At 39.4% G+C, this 14,482-nt stretch overlaps 1 protein-coding gene across 2 annotated transcripts; it reads right to left on the bottom strand.

Moving 5' to 3' along the window:
• Nucleotides 1–3,780: 3,780 nt before the first annotated feature.
• On the bottom strand, nucleotides 3,781–13,710 carry DUT (deoxyuridine triphosphatase). 2 transcript variants are annotated; one of them, XM_054078154.1, is made up of 7 exons: nucleotides 13,596–13,710; nucleotides 12,704–12,872; nucleotides 10,684–10,775; nucleotides 9,561–9,605; nucleotides 5,515–5,589; nucleotides 4,556–4,626; nucleotides 3,781–4,111 (listed from the first exon to the last, which is right to left on the bottom strand). In XM_054078154.1, the coding sequence occupies exons 1-7, from the start codon at nucleotides 13,630–13,632 to the stop codon at nucleotides 4,055–4,057; spliced, it is 546 nt and encodes a 181-aa protein (XP_053934129.1). In that variant the 5' UTR covers nucleotides 13,633–13,710; the 3' UTR covers nucleotides 3,781–4,054. The 2 variants fall into 2 exon arrangements, with proteins under 2 accessions (XP_053934129.1, XP_053934130.1); XM_054078155.1 differs by having other exon boundaries at nucleotides 12,704–12,866; nucleotides 13,596–13,698.
• Between the last annotated feature and the right edge of the window lie 772 nt (nucleotides 13,711–14,482).

The raw sequence follows: 14,482 nt of genomic DNA, 5'->3' as shown, positions 1-14,482 counted from the left end.
TTCCCCCTTTAATGGTTATACTTTTGCCTGCTTTCACTCAAATATTGCTGCATCTTGCTTTCCGCCAACATAGTCCCAATGGGAGTCATCAACTCTTAATTACAGATGAACAGATCTTTGAAAAATACTTCTGGAAAAACAGTGGAAAAGAAAGCAAACTTTAAGTGCCATCTAGTGGCTGAGCTACTGTAAACACTAAATAGATCCAAAACATTCTTAACATGCCACAGAGTAATATAACTGTAGCTGAACTGAGGAAGCAGTGCTTAAATTCACAGCCACTGAAGACTAGGCTAATGCTTTGGGGAACCAAGGAAAGGACTAAAGATCAATGGTACCATTAGCATAATTTTGCTTGTAAGATATTTGTCTGTAAGTGGAGAATCCAAGGAATAGCGATCATCTGTTCCTTCAAGACCTTTCTCAGCTTCTGCCTTGACAAGGAAATAAAAGTCATCTATATTTTAGTCTATCAGAAAACAGAACCCTTTGAGATCATGGGGGTGAATCTGGAGCCAAGCACCTGAATTCAAAAGTTAGCATTCTCCAAATTCACTCGGAGTTGAAGGCTGGATTTTCTCTATTTGTAACAAGTCAAATCCATTTCTAAAGAAAAGGAAAAATATTGTTAGTAATGTCCTTTTCCTTTCCCTGCAGGAAAAACCCATTTTCTGCTGTAGATGAATAACAAGTTGTTTTTTCTATTACAAGACTTCCATGTTGCATTTACACAGAGGATATTCCACAGGATCATTCCCCAAGCTTTAGATAAATCCTTTTGGAAGTAATGCGTCCTTTCTCTAACAGTAGTTGACAGTCTAAACTTAAATAGCTTTGTCTGAACCTGTTCAGTGATAATGGAGAGCAGCCCAACATAATTTTTATTTAATGTAATTTTAATTTCAATTTTTTTTCAAATAGCATGATAGTTTAGACTTGCTTTGGAGTTTTACATCTCTTCAGTTTGATATCTACAGTGAGCCCTGGGGAATCACGCCTGTGTAACAGGTCCTGGAGCCATGAATCTATCTAGAAAGAAGGCCGATGCATGTAAGTGTCTAGCCCCTCATGAGGTTACTTGCTCATACACGTTGTTCAGTCAATGTCACAGTTTTTAACAGAATTACAAAACTAATTTACAACTAGCTAATTTAGGCAGGACAGATCTCGGATGAAGTGATGAACAAAATCATCATGTTTCGCAGTTCTCTCTTCCTTTTGCTAATATAGGAATTTGTAAACATACTGATTTTTGCTTAAAAGAGGATCAAATGCGCTAATTAAAGCCTAAAATATACCTTATGAAGAGGGTTATTTAAAACTTGTTGAAGAAGCGCCGGTCTAATGTTTTCCCCTTGCTTATACAGAGGGGGCAAGATGTATGAGCAAGAGCCAGAGGAAGTTTAAAAACTAAGTTCTGCAACAGGTCCTGTTCTATTCCTCCTGTGTACGTTTGCCAGATACCAAGATAAAAATACTTCTATAGCATAAGTAATAATTTGGATGGTTTGCTTTTCATATGAATGAAATCACAGGACTTTCTTCAAGGAAAGAAAAAAAGGGAGAAGATATGTAGGCTGCATGGTTTTAACAAGAAATAAGCAAAGAATTCTCTGCTCACCACCAAAACGAAGTTTTTACAGGTTTCAATACAGGCCCTGCTCTGAAGTAGCAAGTATCAACTCAGGAACTTCCAATACATTAGTACATAACTTATTGCCTGGTTAGAAGGATTTGTCTTCTACAGATTTGCTACTCACATCGAAGCAAAACCCCATCATGATAAAAGGAATTATCAGAATTTGTCACCCTAGTGCGATGGTTTGATGCACATGGAGAGTCAAGTGTAGAGGTGAACTTGAAAGCATTTCCATTGTTTCAGGTAAGGCAGACTTTATAAGGTCCTACAGGGAAGAGCCTCGTGGTAATTTTAAACTCGATAGATGCTTCTCTAAGCAAGTATTGAGAAATAGTGAAATAGAACTCAACTATACCAATTTTCAAATTGCGCGAGCCCTTTTCGGTAGTGACATTTAAATCTGTCTGCCTGCTGACAACTTGCAGCTGGCATGGACCTTTAAATTCATGCTTCCTCATGTGTCTGAGAGAGCTTTTGATATAGCACTTTTTCTAGCAAATACTATTTCTTCTTACCTCAGAATCTGGAGTATTAGTATTACTTTCAAAAATGGAAATTAGATCAGTTTCCAACAGGTACAACAAATGGTAAATATCAACAAAACTTAAACTTTCTCCTTGTAGTTTTCTGTTCCAAGTGAGCTCACCTTGTAGTATCTTTTTAAAAGGACTTGTACTGGTGGATCCTCTGTTGTGGTTTTTGTTTTTTCTTTTTGGGGTGGTGAGGGGAAACAAAAAAAAAGCAGAGCAGCAAAACTTGCTCTCAACTTACAGTCCAGCAAGAGGAAACAGCTTTACGCAAAAGGATTGTATTATTTTAAGACATTTAAATAGCCTTTGGTAATTGAAGTTCCTATTTGGCAGGTTATAGAATGGAAGAAAATTAGTGTCAAGATTAGCTTTTCCAGTTAATTTAAAGCTTCATAGGTATGATGTGCTTCTCGCTTACAACAGGCTTTTGCACAGTAAGCCTGCAAATGAAAGTCTGGGTATACAAATTTAAGCAGTGTGTGATAAGGCTTGGGGGACAGACTGATGGGCATAACGCACACAGAGGGAAAGACTTCTACCCTAGTCAAAGATGAATATACCTGTTATTTCAGCACTGCCAAGTCAGTGTGATGACTATTCTACAGTTGAAGCAATCTGACTGCTGTCATATTACACTTTTTTCCCAGCTCCTTCAGGATGGGGAAGGTAAAACATAAAATGTGCAATGGTTTGGGCCTGCCTCATTGGAAATGGTTAGTCATAGACAAGGACATGAAACTTACACCAACAGGATTATTATGAGCTGAGACTGCCAAGAATGGTGTGAATGGTGTTTTAGTCTACCTAAGGGCCTACCTTTCCACTGCTGAAACACTAAACACAGTATTTCAGACCTGTGACCCTTCAGCTAAGAAAATCTAAATAGAGAATACAGATAGATGCAGAGAAAAAAATATTTGAGAGCCTCACAACCTTCTCTAAATCTTTTCAGAGAAGTGGCAAAACACTCAAGATGTCTTCCCTTTTTGTCCCTTCTCTTGTGAGAATGTTCTTTCACCTGAAAGCTTGAGTCATTTAAGATTCCCACACTTAACGAAACATTCCAGTTTAAGACAGATTCCAAGAGTTCTACTTTAACTGGTCAAAACAGAACTGGAAAAAACACTTTTTGCACTACTTCAATAAGTCAGAATTTTTCTTCCCTACCGTTTCTTAACAAATTTGTTAACAAATATTTCAACAGCATATTTCATGGCATTTATTTACTATATAGAAGCTATTTCCAGATGAGCTGTGTTGTTTAGTTTAGACACTGTGTTGCCTTCTCTTTTAATAGAATTGAAAAATTGGCTGTATGAGGATCAGCTTGGGATCAAAGGCAGAAATTAAGCTTTCAACAGGAACACAAGTATTTTGACACGTTATAGAAGATGCAGTAAGAAATGTCTTTGCCTTATTCTGATCTAGGGGTCAGAGTCAGATGCCCTATTGATACCTGCGTTATCACCAATTCTGTATGAAATGGCTCTAGGCCTGAAATACTGAGCTACATGGGAGATAGCTTTCAGAAGATTAACACTGACTGGCAAGGGAATGATCGACCATTTCAGTTCAGGTGAGTAAAATAAAAACTAACCATTATGTTTTTGGTTTTTTTTAATTTATTATGGCATAATCAGCACATAAACAACGAAGTTCTTGCCAGTGAGGACTGAACATGTAGAAATAAGAAATACTCCAACTAATTAATCGGGTCAGTCATGCATATCTTCCCCATAATGCGGATGAATTCACTGCCTGTAAAACTAGACAGAACAGAGGGAGAGAAGTCTGAATAAAACTTTTTACATTCTCCAAACTCCTACTTCTAATGAAAATTTAAATAGCATAAAAAAAAAATATAGAAATCGTATTCAAATAATTTTCAGTTCTTTCCAGTAGAACCAAAGCCACCTTCGCCACGTTCTGTATCATCTAGAGCCTGGAAGACATGAATAATAAATTTGTTTAGTATCTTAACTTGTTTTTGTTTCAATACAAGATATATTGTCTGTCATAGAGGAAGGTACACTTAATTGTAACCATAGCTATAATATATATATATATATATAAAATCAAAAATCTTTGAGACATTTTAGAATACTCTTTTATTCGAGTTTAAACAAACACCACATTGTGACAGAACTGTGTTTAGTATATACTGAAGTGTTTCTCAAGTACCTATTAACTCTGGAAACCACACAAAAACTTCCATGTAAATGCAGGCAAAGCATCAAGATTTTTATTCAGGTAGCAATGCAGTTTTAACACTCAAAGTAGCTTTATAGCAAAGTATTTATTTGTACTACAAATTTCAGCTTACATACAATTATCTTAAACTACTAATTATCGAAAATATCAGAAATATTTTCTTTCTGCAACTTACTTGAACTTCTTCTAGCTCAGGATAGAAAATGCGTTCACAGATGAGCTGGGCAATCCTATCCCCTTTTTTAACTGCAATGGATTAAAATATTAGTTCCTTCAAAAAAGTGAACAATCAATACAAAGTTTAGATAGTCCCCTTTCAAGAGTATCAGAATGTACTGAAGTGTAAACAATTACTTGAAACTTAGTTAAGCAGATGTTACTAGCCCCAGAGAAACAAAGAATAAGGTGCACTTGGGCTTAGTCCTTTTAACATGACATTTCAGCAGCAGTACTACACCTCAAGTCATCTCCCCTCATTCCTGCTGCCATGCTGTGGCATCCTAAGCATCATTATGTGTAAATACTGAGATAAATATGTATAAATGCAGAGACAGAGAGACAGCTGTATGTATAATGTGGCTCCTTTTGTGAATTAGACCCAGGAAATTATTTCTCTCAGCGGGGGGACACCGAACTGATAAAAGGAAAATTTCTGATTAGTACCCAATCTGGTTCACAGAACTTCAGCACAAGCTTCTTACATAAGTTGCACGAAAGGCCACAAAACCACTGGCAATATTATAACTGGGCCTTGAGCTTAAAACTCACTGCAAGAGACAGCATGATTACGGGAAAACTGTATCGCTATTACTAGTGTTTCCCAGGATCAGTTTTTAGATAAAGTTCTGCTCAGCTAAATCTTTTGGGGGAGTTTGTTTGTTTTGGTTTTGTAGTGGTGGTGAATTTTTGGGGTTTTTAGCTGTGCGGGGTTTTTTTGCATGCTCCTAAATTGCTAGGAGTGGAATCTTTCTGTATTTCCTTGACAGAACATTGTTAAGTTTCCATGTTTTTGTTAACTGTAAGGAGAAAAATGTTCTCTACTAATTTTAACCCTTCATAGACTTTTAAAGAAAAATCAGGTTTTCATTTCCAGTCAGATGGCTGAAAACAGCCTCTGTGAAGCCCACCTCTTACCTTGAAAAGCTTCCTTGCCGAAGTTGAAGAGTACCACACCAACATTTCCCCTGTAATCCTCATCAATTACACCAGCTGTCATAAAGAGTTAAGAGGGATATCCAGTTAACAACTGTTTTCAGTAGATTAGATAAGATTTAAATTAGTAGCAGCAGCTCATTTTGCCACCCTTTATACCACTCATGCACAATTAAACAATACATAAGAAAAATACTGAAATATCTAAAAATACTCACCAATCTTGCAAAAAGAACTGAAACCCACCATCGCATATCACGAAGTGTTTCACCACTGTACTACTAATTTTAGTTGTAATGCTTTTTCTGAAATCAAGACAGCTGGGCCAAATTCAGGCTCCATTTGTTCTGCTAACTTCAGCTCTTTTGAGTGTTAAGCAGAAATCTGTTCTTAACTCTAACTTTTTATTTGAAAGCTATGGATTTGCACAGATCCAAATCCTGTATGTTGGGCAGGGTAACAAAAGTAAAGCTTTAAGGAACTGATTGTCATTCAGCTACATCCAAGTGTAAATACCATAAAACAAGCCTCTTAAATTTTATATTACTTCATTAACCAAATAGTTCAGAACACTACAAATACACATTAAAATAATCATATTCTCCTCCTTTTGGGATTTTTTCTCACATACAGAAAGCACATTTCCAGTAGAAAAACTGGAGTTCGGGCTTCCTTGTGGACCAAAGCATGTATTTTGAAGTCTACTTGCAGAAATAATTCAAATACTAAAATTACATGTCATTCCAAGACATTCCCAAACTCATGCATACAAAGTACTACCTTCAGAGATGATAAAAAGCAGAGGAAATTGTAGTATGAATATACCTCTAAGTTTCAATGTTGAACCACAACACACACACTTAATAAACTAAAACTCCTTTAATACTCCTTTTCCACTTTTTAAAACCCAAACCTTTTTTTTTTTTTTTTTTTGCTGAAAAGGAGTGTTATAATGGATGTACAGTGATTTGCAATTAATCTAGTCAGACAGCTTCCCTGACCTTTGAACAATGGCATTAGCACAATCTCAGCTTTATGTAGACACTAAAATTTATTTTACAAGTATTTGTTGAAAAGACTGTCATCTAGGCAGACTTCTAGGAATACATACCAAGTTCTTTGGACCACCTATTTGACTACTGCTAGAGACTGGCTCCCTAGGATTTGAAAACTGTCTGATAACTAAAGACGGAATGGACTGATGAATATTTCTTTGGCTGAACTGAAGTTGGCAACAGTGAGAACTTAAGCAACTTATTATTCACTAAAGGGGACTAAAACCCTCTCACTAAAATACTTGCTTTCTAAGCTTAGTTATAAAGTAAACACCTTGTAATGGTTCTACAGATTGTATTGAATGTAACTTCTAGCAGGTAAGAAGTGCACATCCTGCACACTTCTGAGAATAAAAGCTTTCCAGATGATGCAGAGAGGAAGAGCAAGCTTCTTCTTTAAAAGCATACCCAAATATAAACAGAACTCGCAATTTGAGTTGAAGTTACACATTAAGAAGATAACATTTAAGAATGTTGTATAGGCAAAAAGATTTGTCTAATGCTGGGCTGAGTGACTGAAACACTGTCAAAGCCATGATAATTTCAAATTCCATTAAAGGCACAGCTGGGTAAAGATCATGTAAAGTGATTTCCCTACCAATAAGTTTCTCTTTACATGTATCACACCTCCACTGACATAGTCTTACTCAGTCTCACCAATGTGTGGATTCCAAGTTCAAACTATAATATTTGTAGCAAAGAATGTAGGATCCTTGGAGAATACAGGAAACTATGACCTGGGAAGACCTGAACAACCTTAGCACTCTGTTACTCGGAACAGCAAGTTGCAATAATTATATGTGTTGCTGAGCACAAAAGCAGTTTCATAAATTATGTGTATTGGGTGGAAATGATCAAAGACATTTTTGGAAAACATCATGCACTGGAGTTGGCAGTCTGACATTCTGCCTTACTGTCAGAAGTTTGGCATGTCACTTGTTGGGAAAGCATCCACACCTCGCAGATGTGAATTCTGAACACATTCTTGCACGATCCCAAATTTTCTCCCCAAGTCTTAGGACTTCTGGCAACTTATTTTTACTTAAATGGATAATACTCTTACTGTGACAAAAGTACTTCTGCAGGACAAGTTAAACTCATGTAAAAAAAATTTTGTTTTGCTTTTAAGAAGAAGTCCTCTACTAGCTCTTCGTAATACATTTTACTCACGGTTTGTCAATTGTCAGCTTTAAAATCTGATCCTAAATCACCCTCCTAAGCATTTCCAATTAGTAGCTTTCTGGTATTTATATTTTTCATGTAAACAAAAAACCTGTTTTATTAGAGGTGTTGCTTTAAAAGGACCACACTGTAGTAGACCACGTATACAACAGTCATAAGGATATAGAGAATCTGATCCCAAGTTTTGTGATCTCTTGTAAGTTATCCTGCAGCACTGAAAAAAACTTAGTGTAACAGACATGCAAGAGTCTAATCTTATTTAAGACAAAGTCTGAATGACACAAAGCTGGCACAGATGCTCCCTTTTAACCTCTGGTATCGGGCACAACCGGATTTTGAAACACTGTAAAGCAGACAGAATAAAGCAGCTCTGCAGCAGCTCTAAATTATGCTGGGAATTGCTTTTCTTTTAGGTGGACTTGGTATAAGAAAGAGAAGGATCTGTACAGTCCCCCTTCCTCACCTCTAGAGCCAAACCTAAAAGCAAGTAAAGGCAGAGTACCACTGTTCCAAGTAGTCTCTTTTGCTTAACACTCAGGGGGGAGAGGGAAGGACAGAGCAAACCAACAAAAAAATCTCCCAAAGACTTAGTGGAAAGGTCTCAAACTTTCAGCACACTTTTCCGCTCAGCTTCCACTATGACTCAAATTATCATGTGCTTGCAAAAAATACACTTTCTGGGCCACCCAGCGCCTTTGAAAATACCCATTAGATGCATCTTTATGTCATTACTTCAGAAACAGAGGATTTGATTCTTTTAATACAATCTGTTGCCAGAAAAAAAAACAATTGCTTAGGGTTTTAGGAGGCAGAAAGCATTTTACTTAACTTAGAACTGTATTTTTGTACAATTAGAACATTTAGTGCTAGTTAAATTGCTATGGTTACAGCTGTGCTCAGAATAACACCACAGTAATCTTAATGGTCAGAACTTCTGTGCAATGCAGTTGCCATTCTATAACACATTACTTTCAGAATCTGCCCGTGCTCTGATCAGACCCCTGCAAAACTGGAATTGAACTTTCAAAGTAATTTACTCCATGTTGCAGTTATAAGGATATAGCAAAAGGACAGCGAGGCTTTCATGAAGGCTTCTGGTTATAGATATGCCTATAATCACGTTTTTTTAAGAGATCTGTGAATTTCTAATCAAGACTAAAGAAAAGTTCAAAATATTTAAAAAAAATCACCCTGTTCAAAACAAATCTGTTGCTAGTACTGAACAAAAAAGTGAAGACTTGTAGAAAGTGGGATTTTAGTTTTATTTCTGTTTCAAAAGAATTTCAATTTGTCATTAATGTACAAAAATGATACATTTTCATCCTAATCATCAATTCTACCCCAAGTAATGGTGTATTCCAGTGTCTTCTATCATTCCTTTCAAACAGTATTACTACAAATTATCTACATAAAAGAATACTTGTGTGTTATTGATTTAATCATTCAGAGCCTACGCTAGACTGAAAAAAAAAAAAAATCGCACGTGTTTAGTCAAAATGGAGAAAGCAGAATGTAAGTCATCATCTTTAAAGCCTAAATGAAAAAAATAACTTGTGTCAGGCATTGCCTACAAAAGTACAAAGTGTTTTTTTAAAGAAAAAAATCAGTAGTTTTTATAATTCAGCACATTTTAAAATAGTTATGATGCACTAGCTCTCGGAGGTATTACCCAGTTATCTCCTTCTCCCAGACTGCCAATGAAGCTAGCATTATTTAGTTACAGGTATAACAATTTGAGGCTGAAGCACTTCTGCAATCAAGATTTATTAGTAAAAAGGATGAAAAACTTACCACCAACATCTATGAAGTGCTTTGCAGCTAAACCAGAACGCGGTGCTAGAAAACAAGAATTTTTTTATAAGTATAATAATGTATTTCTTTTGAAACTCTTACATAATATTTATCAGTTAGCATGTCTGCAAAGTCATGGCAGCAAGAACGGTTTTCACAGTCTTTCTAAATTAAACATGACTTTACAGGAACTATTGTGTGTATTAACATATATTAAACAAAATAACAGCTCCTACAGGCTACAATGAAATTGCAATCTTTAAATTACATAAGCATATCTTTTAGACCACCAATTGCAGAGTAGGTTTCTCCAAGAAACGCAGCTGGAGCAGACAACAAATATCTAATCTCGGTTTATTTTTGGTAGCCACTGGTGGTCTGGAATAATTCAAGACTATTAGATAAATCTGTTCAAGTTACGATGGAAAAACAGTATTTAGTAATCAATTTACTAAGAAATATTGTACAGAGATAAATCAAATTATGTGCAGGGTCGGTTTGTTTGTTTGTTTAACTTACTGTAGCCTACTTTGAAATGCTAAAATATTACTCTCTTCAAGACGTTTTTTGTATGGGAAAACAGAAATGCACACACGTTCTCTTCTAGATGAGCTCTGATTATGTTCTTCCATTGCAGTGGCTATTGCTTTTTTTCTTTAAGAATTTATATGCAATTCAGAAAAAGAATGTGCAAAACAAAACAAAGTATCTCACACAGCTTCTGCCACAAAAAGTAGTCAAATTCTACTAAACAAGTACTCTCACTTTAGGGTTAATTTTTAAACACTCAGAGGTGTATTTTCTGTATGTCCATTACCTATTGGTTTTTGTGATTCCAGTTCTGAAACTCTAAAGAAATAGTGTACTATCACATAGCCCATAAAAGTGTACATAAGATTATGAAACTTTTTGCTAATCATCTTTTTGTCACTAGACATACATCAGACCTCAAGAGTATTTGATAAGAAACGTCTACTATGAAGCGTAATAAATCATGCAGCCGTGTGACACTTTTTTTTTCTGTATTCTACTTCTGAAAGCTTTAGACAGAATCTAAACATGAAGATGGTGTCAAACCTGTTCTGCAATGACTCTGCAGCCTATTTACAGCCTGTTCACTTACCTACTCGGCCATAGCATCCAGAAGGAAGTGCAATTTGAATGTCTGTTTTCACTACAGCCTTTTCCATGGGTGGTATCACACAGTCATACGCACTACATTAAAAAAGAAACACTAGTTTATATAGAATATCTTGAAAATTTTCTTCTCTATAACTTAAGGTACAAAATTACTCAATCATTCTTGCTGAGAATTTATACCATGGAATTTAAATAAGAAATAATTACAGATTTGCAAAATCTAATGCAGATTCTAAAACAAGAGATAATCACATTTTGATGGTACTAACTTAAGATTTCAGTAGAGTCATTTGAGCAGCATAGTCTGAAGATTGCTAGTTTTAAGTGGCTTTCAACTCATAAGATAGAGAAAAAAAATACACATTTCACTTTACATTAAGCACTAGGTGTATGGGGTTGTGCAGCCTGCATGCAAAAGCAGAAACTTTAAGGTAATACACTCTTCTGATTAGCTTTATACAGAAGATGAACTAGTCGAAATGCAAAATAGTAATCTATAAAGCTAAACTTTAGGCAACAATATTGCTTTCTCTGAGCAGGTCAGAAGTTCACTAATAGCATGATTCTGCTGGGAACTGCAAACTAGAGACACTTTAAGAACTGTCTGAAGCTACCCAACAGGAAGCTTAATGAAAAGCAGGGGTGACAGTACCACAGTGATACTACTCTGCTTGTTTAAGGCAAGCATATCTTGACCTTGATGAAGGACTGATTTTTAAACACCGGGAAGAACTGAAAGATTTTTTTTATCAAGGGGACTTTTTCCAGGTGTATAGTGAACAACACCACCAAACCTGACAAGACAAAAGGAATACAAAGGAAAAGTGTCAAGTGCAGTTAAGCTAAGCTTCAGGAAGGAATTCGGATAGGTGAAGGAAGAAAGACGTCTAAGTCTTATATATTACTTATTCAGTGCAATTCAGATATAACTAGTGATTGCATTTGATCTCAGAAGCAGTATGCAAACAACCACAGCCTAGTTGCAGTTTTTCCAGAACGCCGCGAAAACCCTTGAGCAATATCTGTTATCAGTTCAAGCCAACCAAAATGCAAGTCTGTACAGCAACACACATGGCTTCCAGCTAGGAGCACTATCAAACTGCACAACTTCCTTTGACAGGCAGCATCCAACAGCCACGAGGAAATCTGAAAAGCCCAAGCACTGGCAGGGAGAGCCCACATACACTGCCATTTTCTTCTCTCAGTAGGAAGGCACCCAGGCAATGCCAGTGCCAACAGCAACTGGGGATCAAGCCTGACTTTTGCCCAAGGACTGCATCGCTACCTGATGAGAGCAGTGCTGCAGCATGACTGGACCACAGATCTCTGGAAATGAGGGGAGAGGAATGGAGAAGGATGGTGATACCAAAAATACTGGCAAATAAAACTCTTTAAGACTCGCTTTGGAGATTTAGAAAGCAAGCATCCATTATCAGGCCTGGGCAACATGAGAGACTGATCTCCATAAATTGTGTGCAATGAGACAAGAGCTGGGGATGCAACAGATTTCCCACTTACATGCATACAGATAAATTTTCCCAGAAATCTTTATGCATATTCTATTACTTTCCAAGGACTGATTTTAATATTATGAAACTCTGCAACAGTCAAAACTCTTGCTCATTTGGAGCTTTGGCTCCAGCTCTGTCTGACCTTGCCTTTGGGATGGGGAAAGGCTGCAGAGAGAGGGAATGGCAGAGGAGACACCTGCTTAGCACAGACCACACTGAACACAAGACGTTATCACCTTCAGGGGATGGACAGTGGCTGGATAAGCAGTGCATGCAAGAAAACGTGCTGTCAGGGGGATATGCTGACTAACTTTCAAAGCACACAACTACTTAGGTGAGACTTTACTTTAGCTTAAGTCAAATATATTGCATTTTTTGTAGCAGTAACCGCTTCTTATACCAAAGGGAGCTAAAAACAGGCGGGGTCTCGCCTCCTCTTCTCGTGGGGCCTCTCCCAACGACCCGCGCGGAACCGGGCCGAGGAGCCCTTACCTGTAGAGATCGTAGCCCGCGGCCCGAGCAGAGCCCCTGGAGGGGGTGACGGCGTTGTCAGACAGCTTGGCGAAGCGGAGCCGCCCATCTGGCTCCCCGGGCCCCGAGCCCTTCTGCCTCTTGCTGGGGGATGGCAGCGGGACAGCCTCGGGAGCAGGCATTGCTGCGCCGTGAGGGGAGAGGGAAAAGCCCGCGCAAACCGGCACGGCCCACTGCAGGCGGGACGGAGGGGGGCCGCCCCCTCGCTCCCCGCGGGTGGGATGGCGCCGACCGGACCCTCCCCAAAGTTCCCCCCCTCCCCGCGGGTGAAATGGCCTCGTCCAGACCCTCCCCAAAACCTAACCCGAGGTGGGTTGGATGGGCTTTGGGCAGCCCCAGCTAGTGGGAGGTGTCCCTGCCCATGGCACGGCGTTGGAACCGGATGGGCTTTAAGGTCCCTTCCGACAAACTATTCTATGACTCTATGGTTATATGATTCTATGAGTCCATGACAGTCCCCGTCCCCCCCGCAGCCGAGATGGCCTCGCCCAGCCCCCTCTCTGCCGCCCCCCGGCCGGTGAGATGGCCTCGCCCAGACCCTCCCCAAAGCCTAACCCTAGGTGGTTTGGATGGGGCTTTGGGCAGCCCCATCTAGTGGGAGGTGTCCCCGCCCGTCGCAGGGGGGGTTGGAACTGGGTGATTTTTAAATTCCCTTCCGATCCAAACATTCTATGATAATATATGAAAACCCCTCTACCCCGCGGGTGAGATGGGCTCTCCCATCCCCTCCCCAGCGCCCCCTCCACCCCGCGGGTGAGATGGGCTCGCCCGGCCCCTCCCCAGCGCCCCCCCTTCCCGCCGCCCTTAGTGTGTGGCGGCCCCGAGCACCTCCTCCCCTCGCTCCCCCCCTTACTGAGCCCGCGGGGCCGCAGCAGCTGCCGGGCGAGCATCGCGCTGTGGCCTCGGCCCTCCCGGCCCTCCCGGCGCTGCTCCCAGCGCTGCCGGGGGACGCGATTGCGGCTGCACGGCGGGCGGAGCCCGGGAGCCGTGGCCACCCCCAAGTCCTGCTGGAAACACGCGGTTCTGATACAAGAAGGGGTCACTGTGACAAAAAGGGGAATATCTTTAATTTAAGCGAAAGGAGAGTGAAGTTTTATCTCAGTACTTGTGTTCTTTGAAACACGGCACGTCCCTCTGGCAGCACGTTCTCCTTCAAGCAGTGTTTTGCAGGCACTCCTCATCCCTTGAAGGCGATAACGCTTTGTGTTCAGTGGGATCTGTACTGAGCAGGTGTCTCCTCCGCCATCCCCTCCTTTCCCCATCCCAAAGGCCAGGGCAGAGCTGGAGCCAAAGCTCCCAACGAGCGAGAGACTGTTGCGAAGTTCATAATAATATTAAAATTAGCCCCTAGAAAATAATAGAATATGCATATGGTTTGTGGGAAAATGTATGCATATAAATGGGAGATCCATCCCTGCTGTTGTCTCACTGCACGTGATTGATGGGGATCACTGCCTTGTGATAAACTGAAGGAAGAGATTATTTGTTATGAGTTACTAACCTGTTATAGGTTTGAATATTATGTATAGTTTTTGTGATTTTAGAACTAAAATACAGGATTAGCTTGAATAATAATTTAGCTAGCCTGTGCCTGGATACTTACATAAGGAATTTTAACAAGGCTGCAGTTAGAAAGAATGGGAAAGAATGTGACTGTATCTAATTAAGCCTGATAACAAGGACTAGTGCGATGATAAGAGGAAGAAGAACCAGCTCAGAACAGATGCGACCTTGAAGAAG

Source organism: Cuculus canorus, chromosome 12 (assembly GCF_017976375.1).
Source record: "Cuculus canorus isolate bCucCan1 chromosome 12, bCucCan1.pri, whole genome shotgun sequence".
Lineage (NCBI taxonomy): Eukaryota > Metazoa > Chordata > Aves > Cuculiformes > Cuculidae > Cuculus > Cuculus canorus.
This window is presented reverse-complemented; position numbering and strand designations above follow the sequence as displayed.

Coding starts and splice junctions, on each gene's coding strand:
- DUT (XM_054078154.1), bottom strand. CDS start 13,632: ATGCTCGCCCGGCAGCTGCTGCGGCCCCGCGGGCTCA. Junction 12,873..13,595: donor GCTGCGGCCCCGCGGGCTCA/GTAAGGGGGGGA, acceptor TCTCCCCTCACG/GCGCAGCAATGCCTGCTCCC. Junction 5,590..9,560: donor GCACTTCATAGATGTTGGTG/GTAAGTTTTTCA, acceptor TCTTTATGACAG/CTGGTGTAATTGATGAGGAT.